The sequence below is a fragment of the Mesocricetus auratus genome, unplaced genomic scaffold (assembly GCF_017639785.1).
Source record: "Mesocricetus auratus isolate SY011 unplaced genomic scaffold, BCM_Maur_2.0 Super-Scaffold_100006, whole genome shotgun sequence".
NCBI lineage: Eukaryota > Metazoa > Chordata > Mammalia > Rodentia > Cricetidae > Mesocricetus > Mesocricetus auratus.
The window spans coordinates 12811701-12836044 of record NW_024429190.1 but is presented as its reverse complement, the minus strand read 5'-3'; the positions used below and the strand labels follow the sequence as shown (position 1 = coordinate 12836044).

The following is a 24344-nucleotide window of genomic DNA, read 5'->3' as shown; positions in this document are numbered from 1 at the left end:
GTGTTGTTGGTATCGCCCCCTCCTTCTCCTCCCCCCAGGGGTGAAAGTGCAAGAGGAAGTGCAGCCGCTGCCATCTTTCCTCCGTTCCGAACGCACGGAGCCTGGGGCCGCAGCGCCGCCGCTCCGCCACCACCCGTGCCTGGCCTGGGGAAGGGCCCACCCTGCCGCTGCCACCCACTCGCTTCGGCCGCCGCCTTCGCCGGGCTCCAAGACCCGGCCTACGCCACCGCCCCAGTGCGCGCCGACCGCCGCCTTCGCCTTCGCCTTTTGTTTCCTTTGCTCCGGCGCCCCCGCCCCGGCTCGCGCTTTGCAGGGGACGCAGCGCGCGCCCCCAGCGGGCCCGGGAAAAGCCTCGGAGCGCGCGCTTGCGCTTGCGCGGCGGACCCCTCCTCCCTGCGCGCGCGCGCCTTTTGGCCGCGCGCCGGCGCCGCCTGGCGGGCGGGAGGGGAGGTGGCGGCCGCGTTTGCAGGAGGGGCGCACCTCTTCGCTGGTTTACCCCCTGGAAGGTAGACCGAGAAAGGGAGGCGGGCAAGCGGAGAGCGAGTGCAGCGCCGGGTCCGGCGGGGGGTGGTGGCTATGTGGGGGGCAGTGCACCGCTGGGTCTAGACTGTTTCTGATTCGGGCAGGGGGCGTGTGCGCTGGGCGCACCTGCGAGAACTACTGAGCCCCGGGCCGCACGTGTGGGGAGTGTGACTTGTCCGTTGAACCAAGGCGTCTTGCTGCCTAGGGGAAAGGACTGGGGACCTGCGGGTGCCCGACCCGGCTAGCGGGGAGGGGGCAGCGGCCATGGAGCGGGTCAACGACGCTTCCTGCGGCCCGTCGGGCTGCTACACCTACCAGGTGAGCAGACACAGTACGGAGATGCTGCACAACCTGAACCAGCAACGCAAAAACGGCGGGCGCTTTTGCGACGTGCTCCTACGAGTGGGCGACGAGAGCTTCCCGGCGCACCGCGCCGTACTGGCTGCCTGCAGCGAGTACTTTGAGTCTGTGTTCAGCGCCCAGTTGGGTGACGGTGGAGCTGCAGACGGGGGTCCTGCTGATGTGGGAGGCGCTGCGGCGGCTCCGGGCGCAGGAACTGGAGGCAGCCGCGAGCTGGAGATGCACACCATCAGTTCCAAAGTGTTCGGAGACATCCTGGACTTCGCTTACACGTCCCGGATTGTAGTGCGCCTCGAGAGCTTCCCTGAGCTCATGACGGCCGCCAAGTTCCTGCTGATGAGGTCGGTCATCGAGATCTGTCAGGAAGTCATCAAACAGTCCAACGTGCAGATCCTGGTGCCCCCTGCCCGGGCTGATATCATGCTCTTTCGCCCTCCTGGGACATCTGACTTGGGCTTCCCTTTGGACATGACCAATGGGGCAGCCTTGGCAGCCAACAGTAACGGTATAGCTGGCAGTATGCAGCCCGAGGAAGAAGCTGCCAGGGCCACAGGTGCAGCTATTGCAGGCCAAGCTTCCCTGCCTGTGTTACCTGGGGTGGACCGCTTGCCCATGGTGGCTGGACCCCTGTCCCCCCAACTGCTGACTTCTCCATTCCCCAATGTGGCATCCAGTGCTCCTCCACTGACTGGCAAGCGAGGCCGGGGGCGTCCTAGGAAGGCCAACCTGCTGGACTCCATGTTTGGGTCTCCAGGGGGCTTGAGAGAAGCAGGCATCCTTCCTTGTGGCCTGTGCGGGAAGGTGTTCACTGATGCCAATCGGCTCCGGCAGCATGAGGCCCAGCACGGCGTCACGAGCCTCCAGTTGGGCTATATCGATCTTCCTCCTACAAGGCTGGGTGAGAATGGGCTACCCATCTCCGAGGACCCCGACGGCCCCAGAAAGAGGAGCCGGACCAGGAAGCAGGTGGCTTGTGAGATCTGTGGCAAAATATTCCGTGACGTGTACCATCTTAACCGGCATAAGCTGTCCCACTCTGGGGAGAAGCCGTACTCCTGTCCGGTGTGTGGTCTGCGGTTCAAGAGAAAAGACCGCATGTCCTACCATGTGAGGTCCCATGATGGGTCAGTGGGCAAGCCGTACATCTGCCAGAGCTGTGGGAAAGGCTTCTCCAGGTGAGGAATGCCCCCTCCCCCACTCTCTGCTGTGTGCTATCTTAGTTACGCCTTTTGAGACAGTTCCTTGCTAGCATCTGGGGATGTGGATTTTGGGGGGTGTAAGGTCACTGGACCTTAACAGGGCATGCCATGTTTAAATAAAATGTTTTAAGACTCCCGGCTTTGAGATGGTGCGGCCAAGAGCTGCATGGGTCTCTTCAGGCAAGTTCTCCGGCAGCAGAGCACTACTATCCTCACCCTCCGGGGGCCTGTGGGAAGGGGCCGGATTCCTCAGGCCAGAGCCATTGGGCCTCCCTATTCTTCTCCCCGGTTCCCTTTGTGTTTCCGGCACCAGGCGTGGGGCCCCCTCTGGGGGCGGGAGGCTGGGCTCCTCCCTCGACTTTCCCCGCCTGAATGGCTGCGGAGGGAGGGGCTGAACAAGTGCGTCTGGGACTCCCTACACTCCCGAGGCCCAGATCCTCCACGACTGTTTGAGTGGCCCACCCTGTAGCTGGAGTCTCCAGCTTTGCCCCTCTTGTGACCCTAGGATTGAGAGGCATAAAGCCGGCTGCTCAAGGCCGTTTTGCCGTAGTAATACTGGAATCTGATGGGCTCTGACCTGCTGGCTCTAGAATCCAGTGAACCCACAGGTCCTCTGTCTGTTCTCAGGACGGAACGAAAGGCAGAGACCCTCTTTTTAACTTTTAGTGAGCCTTCTTTGGGACCGAGGACTTCCTGGGAGCAGAGGGTTGTGGTTTTTTTTCTAGTTTGAGAATATTGAATAAAGGGCTGGTTTTAATTGGAATCCTGAGGACCTTTCATGTGTGTGAGTTTAAAGACAGGGAATTCCCTCAGAGGGGCCCCAGCTTCCAACCAGTCTTACCGGTCAGACAGCCCCTGCCCACCTGCTCTGGCGGGCATCTGGCTTGCCAGCCCAGCTGGGGACTTAAGACTCCATCCCTGGCCTCTGGGGACTGAATTCCATCCGGGTGGCATTCATTGGCTGCTGTGGCGGGAGAGGCTGGGGGGAGGGGAACGCAGAGCTTCTAAGGGGCTTTAGTCTGGACAATGAGTCCCACACCCCCTCCCTGAAAGGCTGGGCAAGGCTTCCCTGTGTCATTCTAAAGCTGCTGCCTCAGGTCCTAAGAGTCATTGAATTTCTACTGGGGGTGGGGTGGGTGGGGTGGGGTTAGCCAGATCAAGAGTGAAACATTTGCTTCCCCTCCCCCCAGGGGGGGAAATGGCTGAGATACTTGGGCCCTGGGAGCCAGAGCTTGGTGATGACTTGTCTTTGTCTTGCTGGGGTGGAGTCCTCCCTGGGTGGGTAGGGGGGGCTCAGGCATGGATGAGGGAGGGAAACTGGCCCAATTTGGCCCATCTTTTTCAATGTGTTGTTTTTAAAGTCTGTTGCTCTCTTTTCCAGGCCTGACCACTTGAATGGACATATCAAGCAGGTGCATACTTCTGAGCGACCTCACAAGTGTCAGGTAGGGACTGGGCCATGGTATAGTTGGGTGGAGGTGTTGCTGCTCTCCGGGCCTTGGCCCTGAGCAAGCCTGCTGTATGGACCAGCTGACTGGCCACTGCTTTGCATACACCTTCCTCTGTCTCTCCCATGCCCTCCCACTGTCCTCCTTTGTTCTATACCCCAGTCCCCTTTGCTTCCCCCAGGGCTGAGATCCTCTTTCTTGGTTACTTGGTTCTGGTTTCCAGCCTTTACCTCTGTTCTATTGCTTAGCTTTCCTGTCCTGGCCTTCTCGGGCTCCTGGCTGGTGGGCCACGCTGAACAAGTGTTGTCCTGGTGGGTCTGACACTTTGCTGGGCCTGACTGCTGGCTCCCAGTAGTTTGTACCAACTGTAGGGATTTCAAAAGGGCTTCTGGTGGCCCAACCAACAACCCTTCCCCTGATTTGAGCTGAGTGGGAACTCGGGTTCCATCAGTGGAGAAAGCATGACATTAGGAGAGGCTGGAGGTAGGGAGAGGGTGGTCCCATCTCCAACAAGCAGCAAGAGCAAGGCATTCTCTTCCAGTGTGGAACCATGCAGCGAAGGCTGGGCTGGACTTCCCCTGTCTGCTTTAGTTCTATCTGGGGGCTCTGCTGGCACCTGGAAAAAGGACTTTTTTTTCCTGGCCTCTGAGCATTTACATGTGACGAAAAATACGCTACTGTCTTCATGGTTGTGTCTTGTACTATGGCAAGTGGTTCAGCTGATGCAAGGCAGTGCTGTGACCCTGTGAGAGACTCCTACAGCCTCCGACAGGGATAGTTACTTCTAACCTGTTGGCAAGGGCAGGTTCTGGGAGATTTAGAGGAAGGAATGGATATGTACAGGATGACAGAGCTCCAAGGACTAGCATTGATCATAGATGCATGACTAGGCAGCCTCTCCCAAGGATGCTGACTCAAGACAGGCCTGCTGGGATCTCTTTGCCTTGCTGCTTTCTGCCTCTCCATCTGATTCTGTTGTCACAGAGCACATTCTGACTCCCAGGTAGTGTGCTGAGCAACCCCAGGCAGGATAGGAGGAGCCCAGAGGGCAGTGGGGGTGTGCCCTGTGGCTTGGGGGGGTAACCTGCACTCTCTGCCCTTTTTCCAGGTGTGGGTTGGGAGCAGCAGCGGCCTGCCGCCCCTGGAACCTCTTCCTAGCGACCTGCCATCATGGGACTTTGCCCAGCCTGCTTTGTGGAGGTCGTCCCATTCAGTTCCTGATACCGCCTTTTCCCTCTCTCTAAAAAAGTCCTTCCCAGCCATTGAAAACCTGAGCCCAGCACACTCCAGCAATGCTCTCTTCTGCCCGGCTCCGCCAGGATACCTCAGGCAGGGTTGGACAACCCCAGAGGGCAGCCGGGCCTTTACTCAGTGGCCAGTGGGCTAGCCCGGGTCCTTCTGGAGAGGTGGAGGGGAGTGGTGGCTGGCTAGAGACCCCTGCTTTTGGGAGAGGCCAGCAAGATGGTGTCTGCCCACCATTCCCAGATTTTCCCAAGATGTCCTAAAGTACTCCCCCAGCTTGACGCTCTCAAATGGTGATGGCAAGGAGCATCTTTCTGAATGCCCCCGTAGCCTCCAAGTTTCTTTCTCAACATTGTTGTCTCCCCTCCCCCTGCCTTGACAGGCGGTACCCTGGGCAAGCAACTTTGTCTGGGTGACTGGAAGTTGGCAATGCTCAGGAGCTAAGTCCCAGCTTGAGTGCCTCTCTGCCCCTGGCCTCATTTTCCATACTGAAGGGGTTTCTGGCCACCTGCTCGCTCTCCCACCCGGGAGTCACTCCACCGTCTGAGGAGAAGCCTCTGGCCCTGTTTCACTGAGGGGCTGCTGTGCTCTTGTGCTTTTCCTCCTCATAAGGCCCTGCTGTCGTTTCTGCCTGATGAGTTAGATGCTCATGCTTGAGGGTTTTTTAAAGCTGGTCTGCTCAGAACTAAACTAACCAGTAGCTTTGTATTGATACATGGCTTTAGGGGCTGACAAAGCAGATAGATACTCCCTCCCCCAGGTCCCTTTGGTGTGTTCCTTGGCCCCTGCAGACTCTGCAGGGAGATCAGGAGTGATGATAAAAGTTTTCATTCTAACATTTGAGGCTTTGTGTGTTTTGTCCTTGGTCTGTCATAACAACTGGCATCATTGTCCCTTGGTGTATGAGCCAGCCCCTGCCCTGTCTCTGCCCTTCAGCACACACTCTCACAGACCTGACCCTGTAGCCATATCCTTCTAAAGAGGACCCAGCAGGGTATGATGTGCTGGCTGTCACACCCTAGGCCCGGTTAAAACTTCAGGGATGCTCAGACTGATAGAAAAGCCTTTTGAAGGTAATGGGCAGGCAGGGAGCCTCGGGCGTGAGTCTCCTTAACTGCCTCACAAGCCCCAGCCTTTGTCCTTGCCTGGAACTCAGCCAGAGCTGAGAGGCTGCAGTGTCTTAGGCCTCTCCCATTGCTTCTGGTGGCCCCATGTCTGAGGCTGGCCAGACAAGGATGAGTGTGTGTGTGTGGGGTACATTCAAGACAAAGGGGTTAAGACCAGTTGAGCTGGACTTTCATATGTTACCCTTAGATATTTCCTTGGCTTCCAGACTGCTAAGGCCTCCTAGGGTTGAGGATGCCTATTAGTGTTCCTGGGGTCCCATCCTCCAGCTGCCCCACTCAGAACTGAAAGCTTTAGAAAATGTGGTGGGTTGAGCGCTAGGCGTGATAGGCTCAGCGGTGACTGGTGATGATGTGCCTTCTAATAGTAGCAGACTGTGTGAACCTTGGCTGTGGGCACAGTAGGCACTTCAGGCCAGCAGGCAGTCATACTGGGCTGTTGGCTGACTCCCGTTCAGGGTCCTTCTGTTTACTCCCTGTCTGCACGATGGGGAGTTCTTTCTTCTGAGTTTCAGGTTCTAGATGTCCTCTTTAAGTAAGGTCTGTTTCCCTTAGCCTCTTCTCTTTCCTGAGTCATGTGACCAGCCTCTTTTGTGTTCTGTGCTGTCTGAAGTTCTGGTTGGCCCAGACTTGGACTCACACAGAAAAGCCTGGGGACTCTAGCTACAGAGTGTCAATTGAACAGGGAAGGCAACAGCTACTTTAGTTTGGCTTTGTAGCAAGGTGGTAGTTTCTGTTGTGGCTTCTTTATCCAATAGGAGATTGGCATTCCTAATTATGTTTGCTCCGGGTGAAGTTAGCCTTATTCCTTGAGAGATAATCAGTAGAGGACAGGGTAAAAAAGCCAGCTGCATCTGCGATTTTAATTTTGTTTAGTTAATTCCCAAATATTTAATCCATTTGGGGATAATCTAGGGTTGGCTGTCCATTACCTTGGGTACCAAAGTATGACAGGGCAAAGCCTTGAAGATCGCAAATGGTTGTCAAGACAAACAAAGTGTCTTTCATGCCTCAGACATCCTTTCCCTGGAAAAAGGAAGACATACTGAAGACTCCCACCTGGTTCATGTTAGCACCTTTCAGTTCTGAGGTTTAAAACTTTCTTGTCCTTACTTGGGAAGGAGGCAAGTGGACGGACCTCCGCGTTCAAGGCCAGCCTGGTCTACAGAATGAGTTATAGGACAGCCAGGGCTACATGGTGATACCTTGTTTCAAAAAACTAAACCAAACACCCCTACTCCCACAGCTGCAGGGGTAGGGTAGCTGTGGGATCTTCGGTAGAGCTTAGCTCTTGTCCCTGGGTGATGAGCGTGTCCACCTCTTCCCCACAGGTGTTTATGAGAGGCCCTGCTGTAGTGGAAGAGTCTGAATTCTCCTCTCACTGTGGCCTGTCACTGGCCATGATGATGTCCCTGAGTTGGGTCCTCCTGTGACTGAATATCCAAGATGCTTTCTGGGTGCCCGGGTGCTGGAGTTTGCCTGTACATCCTTGCCCCAGGACAGACTGGATACCAAGTATATAGGGTCAGGGTCAACACCTTTCTTATATGGGATGTACCTGTATTGGCTTCAGAAATGATAAGGTATAGACTTGAGGCCAGTTCTCAACTCAGTGTCCTGCATCCTCACAGGGCACCTGTCTGCCCAGCTATAGATTAGCTGAGACCTCTGTGTAGCTGGAAGATGGCTTGGAGACTGGTCTGACCAGGGTGTTTAGATTGCTCCTTTATTATTACTTGAACCTTGGGCACGTTCACTTTCTAAAGTTAGCTTCCTCGTTTGACAAAGAATTAAACAGAAAAACATAAAAGCAGAATGTCACGAGGGTGACCTGTTTAAGTTAGTACTGTTTACTTGTGATGACAGGGAGCAGGAGGCTTGTGCTGGTGCAGAGGTCAGAGGCTGAGGAGGCAAATGGTGGCGGCGTCCACCTCCATGGCATCGCTGTCGGCTTCATGCTTTGTACAGGAAGGAGGTGTGTGTGTGTGTGTGTGTGTGTGTGTGTGTGTGTGTGTGTGTGTGTGTGTGTGTGGTGACGGTGTCCAGACACTTACCTTGAGATTTCAGGTTATCAAGATCCACTTCTAAACAGGAAATAGAGGCAGCTCCACTCTGGCAAGTTAATGGGGTGGCACCCTGTCGCTGAATTAATAGCAGCACCCTCAGATATGGAAGTTGCTTTTTCTTACACTCCTAAAGCAGAGAGCACACACAGGGAAAAGAAATTAAAGTTCAATTTGACTCTAGCCCCTGAAGCATCTCCATGGATCCACCTCTTTTCAAGGCTTTGAGACATTCTGTGTTCCCCAAGGCACCCCAGCCTTTGCAGGCCCGAACAAAGGAAGGGATGTTGGGGACAGATAATTGCTAGGAAGCTAGGCCCTCATTCTCAGGGCATGGGTTCTGTGACTTCACGGCTGTAGGGCCTGGCTGTGAGTCAGCTGGGCTGTGCCGTTCCGTGCTTGCAGACTCCTAGAGTGCAGGGCTAGCAGCCTGCCTTGGGGGACTGCTGTATGGATGAACCGCATCGGACAAACGTCTCTGTCAGTCTGAGCTCAGAGCCTGCTTGGTCAATGCTGCAGGCCGGTGCCACTGTTCTTACCATCATTTCCCCACCATAACACTGCTCAAATGCTCTTAATGCCAGAAGCCTACTTTCTCCATTCTCACAGCAGAACCGACGCTATCACTTATTTTATAAGCTGCTTTTTAAATTCACATTACAAGCATATTGTGAAGTGTTATCTTTGTACTTTGTCTTGCCTTTCCATTTCCCTGTGGCCAAGACAAATGTCATACTTGAATGAAACAAATGCATAGGATTCTTTGTATAAAGCAGTAAGGGGAAATCTGGGATGGGGAACAGGAAGACTGGTTTGTGTGCTGCAATTTGCTCATAGCCAGTGCTCCTAAAGTTAGTGTTTTGTGGTTAAGAATGAATAAGTGAAGGTGCACACCTGTGACCCAGCACTGCAGAAAGACGAGCAGTTCAAGGTCAAGTTCAGCTTCTTAGGGTTTGAGGTTAGCCTGAGTTGCATGAGACTCTTGTCTGAAAAGTCCAAGGGGGTGGGGAGAAAAAAAATGAACAAATATTAACTTTTCACTCAGTTGGAGCAGCATAGGACTTAGCTGGTCATATTTTGAGCTTGTCTGTGGTGAAGAACCAATAATCCCAACTCATATCCTAGGAAACAGCACTGTGGGAAGGAAGGACAGCCACTTGGCACTGTGTGTGAAGCCTTAGCTGAGCCCTCCAGCTTTCTAAAGGGACTGATTTCCCAAGATGACCAGGAACAGGGCTTTGCCTCCTGGTGTACTCGGTCAAGTGTGAGATACCTGTTGTTCCTCATCCTGCTTTCCTTTCTACACTCAGACCTGCAATGCCTCTTTTGCTACTCGAGACCGCCTGCGCTCCCACCTGGCCTGTCACGAAGACAAGGTACCTTGCCAGGTATGTGGGAAGTACCTACGGGCAGCGTACATGGCAGACCACCTGAAGAAGCACAGCGAGGGGCCTAGCAACTTCTGCAGCATCTGTAACCGAGGTAACTCCCCACTGTTTCCTCACTTCAGAGGATGGGCCTGATCTTGTGGGGAGCCCGCCCTCCCCACTGAATGAGAAATGGCCTCATGCAGGCTTTGAGCACATCACTCAGCTAGTTGTTTGAAACCTTTTCCTTTCTGAGAGGCTTGGGTGCTTAAAAGGTCCCAAGAGACTTAATGGTGGGAACAGAAGGAAAGATGGTGATGCCCCATGCTCTGGGTCTAATACACCTGCCCCAGTGGCAGGATGGACGGATTCACAGATACCCTAAACAGAGGTTGGCTAGGAGTTATTAACCTGAATGGGCTATAAAAGGGTCCTGATAGCACACTCACTGGCATATGAGATTCAACAGCCAGGGAAGGAGGCTGGATCTGGAGATGAGCAAGAGACAAAAAATTTCTAGCATAAATGTTTAAAAGAGATTTCAAACAGATTGTGGCCTTGATGAAAGACACAGGTAGAAGGTGCTCTGAGCAGGGCAGTGCGCTTGAGGCTAAGGTTGGCCTATGTAGTATCTAGCCGAGGCAGCAGTGTGACGTTGGATGGCATCGGGCTTGACCCTGAGGCTCTGCTGAGTAGAGTTGGCTGTTGGAAGTGCTGGGAGTTTCTTTGCAGCAGTGTCGTGCTGAGGGAAGTTGGGGCGAGGCTGTCTCTTTGGCCTCCTTCTGTGCTTGCTTTGGCCAGCTGGGCATGTTACTTGTTGTTTCCTGGGGCACTCTTGTGGCAGGGTTTTTGTAAGTCTAGGATCTGACTTAATGGGTTCAATATCGAACCAGGGATCAGGAGACACAGCCCCTTCCATCTCATGGGGTTGCCGTGAGGACCCCAACAGAAGGTAGCTGAGTTCTCTGGATCCCAGGACTTGCATCGTTGGGACACCCCTCCTTACGTTGTAAAATGGTGAAATGGTTTGATGCTGCTTCCTGATAGTCTGGTTTGGACAAGGCACAAGACCTCTGCAGGGTGCTGTCTCCGTTTGTCCCAAAGTTCTTGATGGAGGTACTCAGCTGGGTAGATGTTTTCTTGGAGTCCTGGAACAAGGTGCCTTTTAGAGACGACACACACCCTCAGATTTGCCTTGATTGGCATAGTATTGATTCCTGTTCCACTAGGAAATCTGTGAATGCAACCACTAGCTGCTTTAGCTGCTGCTTCCTGCTTTCCTCTAGAAGCAAACAGTGGGGTGGTGAGGGCAGGTGCCTTAGAAAGCTCGGTTTGCCTTGTTGCATCCTAACCTGGCTTCCAGAGAGTATCCCCAAATATAAATTTGCCAAGATGCGCCATCAGGACTTTGTTAAGTTTCCTGTGAAGTTACCAATCCTGGAACTAGCTCGGTTGGCAGAGCTGAGAACTGCTAAAAGTGGTGAAGGATGTTAAGAAAACCAAAGTCCAGGCCAGATGACAGAGAAGGACAGCAGCGAAGGACACGGCTTTCCTCAAGAGCTGCAAAGAGGACTTGAACACCAGCCACCAGCCATGCGCCTAAGGTGTGGAATTCCAAAGAGGAAACCCAGAGCCCACCGAGACTGTGGGGTCACAGGCTAGAGAGCAGTCTACAGCAGAAGACCCGTTCCTCCAGGTCTAACCTGTGCTGGGGACTCAGAGGAGGAAGCAGCTGCGGCCATTCTCGGGTGAGGGAAAGCTGGATGCTGCCTCTGCACGACCAAAAGGGACAGCAGCACACAGACACCAACAAAATAAACGAGGGTGGAAGAGGATGAGGGGGCTCTGTGTCATCCTTTGCCCCGTGCCACCAAGGTTATCAGGCTTAAATAAATGAATGTTCTCAGAGCTGGATTGTGATTCGGTGATAGAGCACCTGGAGGGAAGACCGAATCAGGTGAACTTTTACAGGCATCTTCTGCATCTTTCAGTCCAATAATACTTTGTTACTTTTTTTGAAATATTTTTAAATTGTGTGTGTGTGTGTGTGTGTGTGTGTACCATGTGCATTGGTATGTACCATGGAAGGCTTTGGATCCGCTAGAACTGAAGTTATAGGTAGTTGTGAGCCATTATGTGGGTGCTAGGAACCAAAGTTGGATGCTGTTACAGAGGAGTGCTTTTAACCACTGAGCCATCTTTCCAGCTTTGCTGTGAAGCCCAGGCTGGCCTCAGACTTGCACTCTTGCTTGTAAGCTTTGCATTTGAGAGACTGAGACAGGACAGTAGCTCAAATTCCAAGCCAGCCAAAGCTACACAGTGAGATCTTGTCACAGATAAAGGAGAAGAGTTCAAACCGGGCTTTGGTGGCGCATGCCTTTAATTCCAGGACTCAGGAGGCAGAGGCAGGTGGATCTCTGTGAGTTCGAGGCCAGCCTGGTCTACAAGAGCTAGTTCCAGAACAGCCTCCAAAGTCACAGAGAAACCCTGTCTCAAAAAACAAAAACAAAAACAAAACAAAAAAAAGGAGACGAGTTTAGATCTAGTGGCCTACTTCTGTGGCAGGAGTATTCTCATAAACTCAAGGCTAGCCTGAGTTAAATAGCAAGTACCAGGCCAGCCGAGCCCTTCTATAATAAAACAGAAGAAACAACAACAAAATGCACTTGGCGGGCCGGGCCTGGAGAGATGTCTCAGAGGTTAAGAGCACTGTCTGCTCTTCCAGAGGAGCCGGCTTCAGTTTCTAGCACCACATGGCTGTAGCACAAATTCTAATTGTTCTTAATAACAAAAACTCGAGTCACCTATGGGGGGTGAAAGCTGAAGAAGGGTCAGAGAAGCAGAGTAGCCACCCACTAGAGTACCTCTGCCAATGCTCAGACCAAAGAGGCGATCCTGTCCTCAGACTGCAGTGAGCTCCTGTCTCCTCCTGCCTTTTATTCTTTTCTCTGCCCAGTCATATGCTTTCCTGTCTCCACCTCCTTAGTGCTGACATTAAAGGCTTGTGACTCCCAAGTCCTGGGATTAAAGGTGTGAGTCACCACCACTTGCCTCTCTCTCTTTTAGACTGGATCAATTTTGGGTAACTCAGGGTGGCCTTGAACTAACAGAGATCCATCTGCCTTTGTCTCCTGAGTGCTGGGATTAAAGGTATGAGACCACCACTGTTTGGCCTCTATGGCTAACTAGTGTGGTTATCTCTGCACTCTGATCTTCAGGCAAGCTTTATTAGATCATAAAATATCACCACACGTGGCAGCTCACAACTGTATGCAACTCTTGTTCAGAGGATCTGATGCCCTCTATACAGACATACAGACATACCTGAAGGCAAAACACCAATGTACATAAAATAAAAATAATTTAAACATGCACGCACCTGCAGAGAAAAGGAGGCCAGGGGTGTGGTGACGCAAGCTTTGATTCCAGCACTCAGGAGACAGAGGCAGAAGGATCTTGAGTTCAAGGCCAGCCTGGTCTATAAAGTGAGTTCCAGGACAGCCAAGAAGAAACAGTATGGAAAAACAGAAAAAGATGAACACATGGGTACAAGGTAGCTCCATGCCATTCTCCTTCACTGGCAGTCTTAATGCACTGTAATGTTAGATTTGGCCCCTCCAGGATTTGGACACAGAAAAAGCAGTCCCCAATCTCTGCATGGACATGAATGTGAATTGCAGGAACACCAGTTAGGAAATATAACTGAAGAACAGCGGCCTTTCACCATTAACAGACTTCATTTATGGAGGAAGAGAGACTTATAGCAGCAGTCATGTGTGCACAGTGCTTCCATCACGGAGGCCCTACCTCAAGCTGCCTCTTTGGCTCTTGGTTAATCAGTGAGTAGGATGGTGGACTTAGAATCTCAGCTAAGTACATCTGGCCTCAAAGATACGATCTGCTCAGAAACTCAGCTTCTGTTTCATCCCTACACTTGACTTGAGTTGCAGTGTTTAAGTTGTGGGCTTTAAGTGGCAGCTGTGGATCTGTTCTTGCCACTTTCCAAGTAAGTTTGCTATGGATAGTGCCATCTGCAGCCAGGGAAAGTCAAGAGGATCCAGTCACATTTTCCTCAGAATGTTTTTTGGGAATATGCAGGATGTTTTTATTCAGTATCTGCTGTATTTTCTTGGTAGATAGCTCTCCCCACACAGAGTGACTATAATAATTCCTGGTGCTTTTTCTCCCATTTACTTTGATTGTAGTGGACCTGTTCTGGCATGTCTTGAGGGGGCTTCATTCTACTTCAGAGGCCCCAAAGAAATGAAAAACCAAAGAAAAATTCTTTTGTGAAGTGGCAGCATTGTATCACCAGAAAGTTTCGATGCTGGTTTCTGGGACCACTGAGTCCTGTTTGGCGTGTTAGTTAGAGGGCTTTACAATGCCCTCTTCCCTTTAGCCTGGCCCACCCATTCCTGACTGTAGCCTGCTTCCTAGGAATGTCTGGCCCCAGGCCAAGCACTTAAGTACAACCCAAGACTGCTCCCCAGGCAGGCTAGACAACTAGCACCTGGTCCAGGCCAATCTTTGAAGTAACTCTTGTCAAGAAAAGGAATATTCTGATCACACATTTCCCTGGAGGGCCACCATCATCTGCTATCCTCAGGAGTATTTGCTAAAGAAGGTTCCCACAGGCCGGCCCTCTGTTTCCTGGCAGCCCATTCTAACACATTCATTATCACACAGTTGTGATAATGAACTCTTGCACAAGTCCAAAGGACTTTTTTGATGTTCGTTTTGAAGCTCAAGGGTAATTTTACTAGAGTGTGAAAGAAAAATATCAGGATATATGGTCAGAGAGGAACAGAACTGATAGACTGATAGAATGAAATTGTGTGTGCGCGCGCGCGTGTGCTTAATTAGAGTATTTTACAGGCTGTGCTCCAGCTATCCCAAAAGTGGCTGTCTACCAACAGAAGGTCTGAGAATCCATTAGTTGTTCAGTTCATGAGGCTGGTCAATATATGACAGAATCCTAAAGAAGTAGGCTCTAATGCCAGTGAAGGAATGGACTTGCCATTAAGTGTGAGAACAATCAGGCAAGCTTCCTCTTCCATGTCCTTATATAGGCTGCCAGCAGAAGGTGTGGCCCAGATTAAAGGTGGATCTTCTCACCTCAGAAGAACCAGACTAAAAGTGGGTTCACTTCAGATGACTTAATTTAAAAAGTCCCATACAGGTGTACCCAGATGCTTGGGTCTTAGTTAATTCCAGGCATAGTCAAGCTGACGACCAAGACTAAACATCACACAGAGACAAGCAGTAAGGTCTCAGCAGCTGCTGGGAGAAGGGAGATTGAGGAGAAAAAAAATTAAGAATCTGATGTGTGATGGGCGGTGGTGGCACACACCTTTAATCCCTGCACTTGGGAGGCTGAGGCAGAGGCAGAGGCAGAGGCCAGCCTGGTCTAGAGAGCGAGTTCCAGGACAGCCAGGATTATTATATAGAGAAAACTTGTCCTGGGATAAACAAACAAAAAATACATAAACTGATATGCATGAAAATTACTTTTATCACACTAAGCCTCATTTATTCATCAGTAAAATGGGTATAATAATAATTTACAATGGGTAGAGTATTTGGAGAACTCTGTAGACTACTTCATGCAAAACGTTGGGCCCTGGCATACTATCAGCATTGAAAATTGGCTAGGCCGTGGATAGGAGGCAAAAACAGGCAGAACTCTGAGTTTTGAGTCCAGTGTGGTCTACAGAGCAAGTTCCAGGACAGCCAAACCTACGTAGACAAATCGAGTCTCAAAAAACCAAAACAAAAAAGTGAACCTTTGTTACAGTTTGAGCAGTATTTCAGATGTAGCTAGCTGGGCATGGTTAGTCTTCCTCTAATCTCATCATTTGGGAAGCAGGAGTATGCCACCGATTTCGGGAAAGTCTAGGCCACAGAGTTAGACTATATAATAAAAAACAAAAACAAGAGAATGAATGAATACGTGCTATAGCAGTTCACTCCCGCCCCCCCCTTTTGGTGTTTTTGAGACAGGGTTTCTCTGTGTAGCTTTTTGAGGCTGTCCTGGAACTCACTCTGTGGGCCAGGCTGGCCTTGAACTCACAGATCCACCTGGCTGCAGTTCACACTTTAAAATCAAGTTTTGTGCAGAAATCACACACTACATTTCCAACTCTGACCCTTTAGCAGGGGAATCTCACTGTGATCCTGTAACTAATTTTAAAAGGGGAGGGGCAGGCAAGATGGGTCAGTGGGTCAAGGCACTTGTCACCAAGCCTGAAGACCTGAGTTGGATGCCTGAGAGTCACACTTCTACAAGTCATCCTCTGACCACCACCTCTACCCTGAGTAAATAAATAAATGTAGCCAGGTAGTGGTGGCAGTGGTACACGCCTTTAATCCCAGCACTGGAGCGGGGGACGGTGCAGAGGCAGGTGGATCTCTGAGTTCGAGGCCAGCCTGGTCTACAGAGCGAGTTCCAGGACAGTCAGGGCTCCACGGAGAAATCCTGTCTCAAAATACCAAAAATTATAAAGTGTAAAAAAGCAAACTTAAATGGAAGCAGAAGTACCTGAGGAATGTGCTGGCCAGATCTGGAGTGGATTAACGGAACAAAATCAGGGCACTGACACTAAGTGAGCATTACACTGAAAAGCTTTGGTTCCTACTAAAGGTCCTCTTTGATCCTTGACTGTGGTGGGAGTTGCAGCATACTTCTTTCCTGTGAAACTCAAGTCAGTCGTATTGGCCTGCCTGATTCTGTGGCTGTCCTCTTTGCAAGCCCTTGTGACATTTGTGGAAATTGGCCCAAGACCCATTCTTCCAGCCTGAGCTACTCTACCTTAAACTGCCTGAAGCGTGAGGAGTAAAATGGAGCTGTTCTAAGAGATCATCCTGAGAGAACCTGATGGATGCTCCTAAACCAAACCGAGAAGACCACTCCGTCTCTGGTCTTCAAAAGGTGGAACCAGTTCTTAAATCGTGGTTCTGAAGTTGGAAAAGTTAAAATAGAGCATGCTCCAACAGGTAGAAGAAAGGGGACCCCTGGAAGCTTCCTTGGATCTCCCTTTATCTCCATTGGGTTTCCCTGTAAGTGTTAAGCAGGCTTCTGCTGGCTGGAGCCCCACATGCTTGTCTGACCACATTTCTAGCCATGGTCTCTACAGCTGACATGGCCTGTGTGACATCACTCAAACCACCTGGTACTGAGGCACCAAGCAAGCCAAGGTGGCTGGCCTGGGCCCTTCAATGTAGCCTTTACAGAGGAGCTGACTCATGGACAGTGGCACTCCATGCTGACCTCACGGCCTGATGTGATTGCAGATGTTTTTGAGCCAAGGAGAGAACCCCTTCCAGGTGCAGCTGACCAGGGAGAGCTAACCAGAGCTGCCAGAGAAAAGGCATGGGGAGCAGAGAGATATCTCTTGCTGGCTGTGGGATCTCATCTCCTTTTGTCTTGTTTAGGTTTCTCCTCTGCCTCCTACTTAAAGGTCCATGTTAAAACCCACCACGGTGTTCCCCTTCCCCAGGTCTCCAGGCACCAGGAACCCATCCTGAATGGGGGAGCAGCGTTCCACTGCGCCAGGACCTATGGCAACAAAGGCAAGCGACCCCTTGCTCTGCACTTTGCTTCTCTGCGCAGACTGTGTTGTGGGGGCGCTGGGCCGGGTGGTGGGGAGGCAGTGCTCTCCAGGACAAAGTTCCACGGGAATCTCACTCCAGAACAGTGAGTGAGGCTTTAGGGTACTGCTGATCCAGCCTGCCTCCTCTTCCCAGCCTTCCCGCCTGCCTCTTGGCTAGCCCCCATTGTCTGGAGCCCTGCAGGGTTACCCTAGGGCAGGAAGAGGAGTACTGCATGATGAGTTACTCTGGGTCTACCCACTACCTGCCGGACCTGTGGCTGAATACTTTCTCCTTGGTTGATTCTGTGGGTGGGTGGGAGCCAAAGGCTGGCTTCTTCCATGGTATTGGTGGTTGGTTGCCACAAGTGGCCATTTCGAAAGAGTCTCTGGCTGCATTTGTGAGATGCATGGCAGTAAATGAGCCTCTGATTTGGAGTTGGTTTGTTTGACAAGCGTTTCCAGATTCACTGTTACCTTGTTGGTTCGTGTTTGGATGTGTGTCATGATGTTGTCTTTTCACCAGGGGCGTGGCAGATGGTAGAGATGGCATGCTCCATGCTCCCATCACAGACCTCCCATCCTGGCATGGCTCTCTGGACCCAGGCTGGAAGCTGCTAGTTGGTAGTAGACCCCAGTGTGGGCCAGGCAAGGCAGGGTGGTAAGGGCAATTTCTTGGTGTAGATGGAGCTACCCGGTCGACTAAGTTCAGAGTTGCTGCTCTTCTGTGTACTTTGGCTATATGGCCCTGGAAGATCTTTGCAGAAGTGGAAAGGTTGTATAGGCCTCATGTACGGGCTGGTTGCTGTCTGAGCCATCAGTAAGAGCTAGCTGAGTAAAGGATCTGTCTGTGGTTCTAGTTTTGCCTGCTTTGTGAAGTTAGCCACTGGTCTATGCAGGGTACAAGCCACTGACACGTCTGCTCATCATAATCAGAGTAGGCACCTCTGGAGATATGTAGGAATTGGGGGGGGCGTCTCTGGGTTGTTTTGGGCAGAAGTAGGAGGGATCCCTTCTTAGCCTTCCTTCTCTGAAGCAGGCTGAGATGATGGTGAACTCTATACACACGTCTGCATGAAGAGTTTACAGTGAAGGAGGCTGGTGGCCCCAGGACACTGTCATCTTGCCCCCATAGACATTCTAGGCTCCTAGACAGACCAGCCAAACCTCCATGGGGTCTGCCAGGTTAGTTAATGGCCAAAGCTGGCCCTCCAGAGCCTATTAGCTGGCCTCTCATGGCTCCTCCAGGAGGGGACAGCTCCAATGCCTGGCCTCATCTCTTCCCTGTTTTGTTTTTTCATAGAAGGCCAGAAATGCTCACATCAGGATCTGATTGAGAGCTCTGATTCCTATGGTGACCTCTCAGATGCCAGTGACCTGAAGACGCCAGAGAAACAGAGTGCCAACGGCTCTTTCTCCTGCGACATGGCAGTCCCTAAAAACAAAATGGAGTCTGACGGGGAGAAGAAATACCCATGCCCTGAATGTGGGAGCTTCTTCCGTTCTAAGTCCTACTTGAACAAACACATCCAGAAGGTGCATGTCCGGGCCCTCGGGGGCCCTTTGGGGGACTTGGGCCCTGCCCTGGGCTCACCTTTCTCTCCCCAGCAGAACATGTCTCTTCTTGAGTCCTTTGGATTTCAGATTGTTCAGTCAGCGTTTGCATCATCTTTAGTGGATCCTGAGGTGGACCAGCAGCCCATGGGGCCTGAAGGGAAGTGAGACATGCTGTGTCCCCACAGAACAGCCTTTGGGGACTGCTGAGAAATGCTGTGAATGCGGAGGGAAGTGATGTCTTTGGGTTCTGTAGCTGAGAGATTTTTATTCATTTTAACCCCTCCCTGCCCCTACCCTGCTCCCCTCCCTGTCCATCACCCATTCCTCCCAATGGTCTTAGAAATAGCTCTCATCTGATACTCTGTGCAGAAATATTTGAGAGACCCAGTATGGGACAAGGGCATAAAACACTACATAGTTGTCTCCGCCAGCACCAGTCCTGGTTCCTCTAGGTCTGGTGCTTAGTTCTTGGTGATTCTAAACCTCAATTCCAAGACATTCTTGGACTTCGGTTGTTTTTGTCCCTTCCCATTTCTTTAATTCTTCACCCCCCACCCCTTCCTATATTCTCAAAAGAAATTACCGTTGGGTCTCTACCCTCTTATGGCCAACTATTTTTAAGGAAGCCAGAAACCTACAGCATCCCATGGACCATAGGATGAGTGTCCTCTAAGAGCCCTTTGAGGTTGGCCCTGGTCTTCTTGAGCTGCTGGAAGCTAAGACTTCATTGCCAGGACAAGCTCATCTACTGAGGACACCTCTACCCCAAATTCCAGTTTCTTACTTGATTTTAACCATTCAACTTGCTGTTGGGTTTCGATTCTCTAATTCTTATTACTGTTATTTTTAGGACCAGTTGTAGTGAATTGCTACTGAAAGCTACCCCAGGTGACACAGAGCTCTTTGTAAACCGCAGTCACACATTAGGGTTAGTATTAAACTTTGTTTAGATGTACCATAATTAACTTGGCTAGTTGTTTGAAGTCTATGGAAGAAATAGTTTTATGCAAAATTTAAAAAAAATTCCAGTCTGGTCAGGAAGAGGTTTTTAATGGTGTTGGGGGCCAGGAAGGTAGGAGAGCCTCAGGTAGAAACATTGTGTACCTTGGTTGTGTTACACTTGAGCAAACCCAGGTTGACCTTGTGATGTGAATTGATCTGATCAGACTATATTAAAAACATTAGTACGATACTCTGCCTGTTCCCCTGAGTCCAGTTTTTCAGGGGTGTCTTTGGGACTTGGACATTGTACCCCCTGTCGGAGAGGGGCAGTGTGTGGTTCCCAGGAGATCTCATTCTTCTCCATTGCATCAGTTCCATTGTGCCTAATGGGCAGATGTTTCCACCAAAAGACAAGTTTCCAGGACTCATTTACTCAGCAAACATTCAGTCCTTTTCACTGCTTGTGTACCAGGTATGTTTTCAGGCTCTGTAATGAACAAAACAGCCCTTAAGACTTACTGGGAGCCGGGCGTTGGTGGTGCATGCCTTTAATCCTAGCACTCGGGAGGCAAAGGCAGGCGGATCTCTGTGAGTTCGAGGCCAGCCTGGTCTACAGATTTCCAGGACAGCCTCCAAAGCCACAGAGAAACCCTGTCTCGAAAAACAAAACAAAAAAAAAAACAAAAGACTTACTGGGAGAGACGGTTAACAAGCATGCAGGTTAACAAGCAAGAGGCAAACAGCAAAAGGTGACGGGTTAGTGACAGCTAGTAGATAGGGTGGCTGGCCCAGGAAGGAACGAGGCAAGTGTTAGCACTCAGGAGCGGACTCAAGGCAATGACCTGCTGGAACTATGGAGAGACATAGCAGGGAGAAGCATATTGTGACCAGGGGCCTCTAAATAGCCACTTGAGGTTCTCCCCGACACACGTTACCCAGCTTGTTTTGTTGTCCATTAGTTGTGGATGTATGAAGAGAAGACATTCTTTTTCTTTCTTTCTTTTTTTTTTTTTTTTTTTTTTTTTTTTTGGTTTTTTGAGACAGGGTTTCTCTGTATTGTTTTGGAGGCTGTCCTGGAACTAGCTCTGTAGACCAGGCTGGCCTCGAACTCACAGAGATCCGCCTGCCTCTGCTTCCCGAGTGCTGGGATTAAAGGCATGCGCCACCAACGCCCGGCTTAAGAGAAGACATTCTTAGTTCTGGGTATGTATGTGCTTATGTATGTGCAGATGAGCGCATGTGGAGGCCAGAGGACAGTCTCCAGTGTTCTGGCAGCCATCCACCTTGTTTTTGGAAGTGCTTTCACTGACTTGGAGTTCTCTAAGTGGGCTAGGCTGGCTAGCCTGCAGGCCCGGTTCGCTTGTCTCCCAGTTCTGGGGTTACAGGTGCACACCACCGTGTCTGGCATTTTTGTACATGGGTGCTGGGGTCTCATGTTTTCAAGGCAAGCAGTTATCTGACTGAGCCATCTCTCAACCCCACTAAGGAGAATTAATGGGAACAAAAACCAATAGAAAGAGGGACTGGCAGGTTTCCAACACTCCAAGGATCTTGAGAAATCTCAAGTGAATAGAAATAATCTTTGATCCCCAATAGGAAGAAAGAAACGAGTAGTGACACAGGAGAAAAGATAATCACAACAGGAGGGAAAAGCGCAGAATCACTTAGTTGTGGAGTTAATAGTCATCATGTTGCCTTTCTTTAATTATTTATTTGTGTATTTTTTAGATATGAGTGCTCTGTCTGCAATGCATGCCAGAGAGAGCTTCAATTTCATGCGGTTGCTAGAAATTGAACTCAGGACTTTTGGAAGAACAGCCAGTGCTCTTAACCACTGAGCCATCTCTCCAGCCCCCACATTACTTTTCTTTCTTTTTTTTTTTAAATATTTATTTATTTATTATATATATAGCGGTCTGACTGCATGTCTGCCTGCAGGCCAGATCTCACTATAGATGGTTGTGAGCCACCATGTGGTTGCTGGGAATTGAACTCAGGACCTCTGGAAGAGCAGCCAAAGCTCTTAACCATTGAGCCATCTCTCCAACCCGCCCCCCACATTACTTTTCTGATTTAAAGGCAAAACCTTCTGGCTAGATTTATAAAATAGTCATCTATTTACATGAACTCTTGGGTAACTTGCTGGGCGTTGCGGACTATAGGATAGAGGATTGGCCATTTAATGTGAATTGACAAAGATAGGCTGACTTAGCATGCTGGAATTTTTGCAGACATGCGGCTTTGTGACTATTACAGAATTTGCAACCTAATTATACTTGTGTTAAAGTACAGACCTGGCCTTGAGCCAAGGACTTGACATGTTTGGCCTGAGTCCTTCTGAACACATTTTTAGTTCTATACATTGGGCACCACCAGCCTTGCCGTGGGCAAGTGGGGACTGTAGTTATAAAAGAGTTTCTATCAGTGTCTCATGGCAGGAAGTGAACGACAAAACAAGCAGGTGCTCCTGCCTGCCCCAACTACCTGTACCCTCCATGCACAGACAGAAAAGCTGTGGACCATGAAGGGTGTTGACCTACCTTCCTTTACACTTGTCCAGGATAGCGAACTTTTGCTTTTGCTCCTGAGCAAATTTCTGACCCACAGTTTCCTCATCAGCAGACCACCATCACAAGCTAAGACTCTTCTTAGTCTTCAGCACAACCATGAAATTTGTTCTGTTACTAATGGCCCACTTCCTGCAAGTGAGAAACAGGCACAGAAGCTGGGGGGTAAGCAGGCTCTTCATCCTTAGACTATGCACCCCCCCACCCCCAGTGATTGAGGCCATATCCTAGCCTTCCCTGGGCTTTACTGAAGTAAAGGTAGATTTGTCCTCAGGCACACCACAGTGCTAGCCCAACTTTTGCTGGAAAGTCTGGGCCATGAACAAGCCAAGTCTGAGGCCCTGTACTCAGCTCCCATGACAGATTACCCTGGGAAGGTCGTGGAGATCCCATGCCCCAAGGGACCCTAGTGAACACAGCTATGGAGAAATTTGATCACCAGTAAGTAGAATCTGGATACTTAACAAGGTGGGCTGTGGCAGTTCCAGAATACAGCTGTGGGGTACTTTTTACAATTCTGGCAACTCTCCAAGCCTCTTTGCTTATGAAGTGGGCATGAGAGGAATGACTGGGAGGGTTGTGGTAAAGCGGGAGAGAATATTCTCAGGAGCGCCTGCCTGTGAGAATGAGTAAATGGCTTCTATCCAGGCCCCCATTCTGAGCATCACTCCCCACTCCCCCAAAACCAACTGCATGTAACTTACCTTTGGATTTCCCAGGTTAACCCGTTGCTTCCTACTTGGTAGTCACCAAGCACAAGTTCACTTGTGGGTCTTTTTTTCCTTAATATTTATGGTCCAAATAAATACAGTAACCATTAATAATAATGACACATTAAGGGTGCCCAGCACCTGCCTGAACCTTCAGATGTATCGATTCAAAGCCACTCAAAAAAGGCAGCACTATTTTACGATTAAGCAGCTTGCTCTAAACAGCTGTAGGCAATCCAGTGAGACTGGAGCCCAGCAGTGCGACCGAGTTTCTTTTGCGCCATCCTCCCACGGGACTGGCGTGGCTTTTCTGCAGCTGTCCTGTCCAACTGGAGCTTAGAGCCCCGGGTTACTCCTAGCCGTGAGTGCTTGGCTCTGCCCCCCAGCATGTCTTCCGCTTGAAGCCCCCACCCCATCCTAATCTGTGTGTCTTGCACAGCCTTCTTTAAGTGCTGCTGCTCTCCTAAGCAGTGTCCCTTCTCTGGGTGACATCACTATGCCCTGATTCATGGTTATCCCATGAGACAGCCAACCTGGTTCAGACCCCCACACTACCACTTTCTGAGTGACCAGTGTCTAGTTCCTCATGTTTAAAAAAGAAGAAAACAGTTCTTCCAGGGCTGCTGGGAGAACAAAGGTACTGATGCCTGGTAGAGCACACGAGGAAACACTTATAAACTTCCTTTCACTTTACTGTGACCTCTTTGATCAAACACCTTCGCTGCAGTGGAGAGGCCGAGCAAGAGCAGACTGTTTCTGTGCAGTGCCAGCAGGTAAGCGTTTGTGGTATCCCGGAAGGGGCCGTTCGTTTAGTTTGCAATTTGAGGGTGTAATCCATGTTGAAGATCAGTCAATGGCAGGAATGTGAAGCAGTTTGTCACACACTGTGCTCACAGTAGAAACAGCAAGAGATTAGGCCAAAATTACTTCAACCATTTAAAAATTGGGTGTAGTGGCACGTGCTTAAAATCTCAGCATGTGGGAGGTGGAGACAGGAAGAGTTTAAGGCCAACCTCAGCCACATAGGGAGTTCAAGGCCAGCTTGGGCTGTGTTCACAAAAACTTCCAAAGTAAAGCACTTAGTGTTAAATAAAACTAAGCAAGTGATTTTGAGGTCAGGCTGGATTTGGGCCCCCAGTTGCCATTTTACTGCAAGCTCAGCTTATGCTTTGCTAGGCCTGACCCTGTTTAGGGTTTCTGGTTTTACTCAACACCAGGACTTGGCCTCCTGCTTGCAGCTTCAAGGTTCGTGAGTTAGACTGATCAGAAACCCAAAGCTTGAGACTTTGTGGTCTGCTATCAATTCATTGATCCAGACAGTGCAATGCCATATCCTCTAGCATGGCTGCTCTGTGGGGACCCATGCAAGGGGGTCCAATGTGCTCATTACCAGGGCTGCCTACCCAATTTACTTTCTACCCTGTGTGTGTGTGTGTGTGTGTGTGTGTGTGTGTGTGTGTGTGCGTGTGTGTCTGTGTGTGTGTGTGTCTGTGTGTGTGTCTGTGTGTGTGTGTGTCTGTGTGTGTGTCTGTGTGTGTGTCTGTGTGTGTGTGTCTGTGTGTGTGTGTGTGTGTGTGTGTGTGTGTGTGTGTGTGTGTGTGTGTGTTTGCTTGCTTTGTTTTTCAAGACAAGATTTCTCTGTGTAGCTTTTGGAGCC

General features: G+C 50.4%; 1 protein-coding gene and 1 long non-coding RNA gene across 8 annotated transcripts; one reads left to right on the top strand and one right to left on the bottom strand.

Moving 5' to 3' along the window:
• The first annotated feature begins 338 nt into the window (after positions 1-338).
• Patz1 (POZ/BTB and AT hook containing zinc finger 1) lies at positions 339-19660 on the top strand. 7 transcript variants are annotated; one of them, XR_005877693.1, is made up of 6 exons: positions 339-2057; positions 3463-3526; positions 4638-4729; positions 9269-9440; positions 16822-16894; positions 18215-18279. XR_005877693.1 is itself a non-coding variant. In XM_005068899.4 (5 exons), the coding sequence occupies exons 1-5, from the start codon at positions 787-789 to the stop codon at positions 18631-18633; spliced, it is 2064 nt and encodes a 687-aa protein (XP_005068956.1). In that variant the 5' UTR covers positions 339-786; the 3' UTR covers positions 18634-19660. The 7 variants fall into 7 exon arrangements, 6 of the variants coding, with proteins under 6 accessions (XP_005068956.1, XP_005068958.1, XP_012967993.1 ...); XM_005068899.4 differs by lacking the exon at positions 4638-4729 and having other exon boundaries at positions 16757-16894; positions 18215-19660; XM_005068901.4 differs by lacking the exon at positions 4638-4729 and having other exon boundaries at positions 18215-18399.
• LOC121140781 lies at positions 19503-24140 on the bottom strand. Its single transcript, XR_005877694.1, has 3 exons — positions 22682-24140; positions 21951-22109; positions 19503-19897 (listed from the first exon to the last, which is right to left on the bottom strand). It is a non-coding gene; the product is annotated as an uncharacterized LOC121140781 (long non-coding RNA).
• Between the last annotated feature and the right edge of the window lie 204 nt (positions 24141-24344).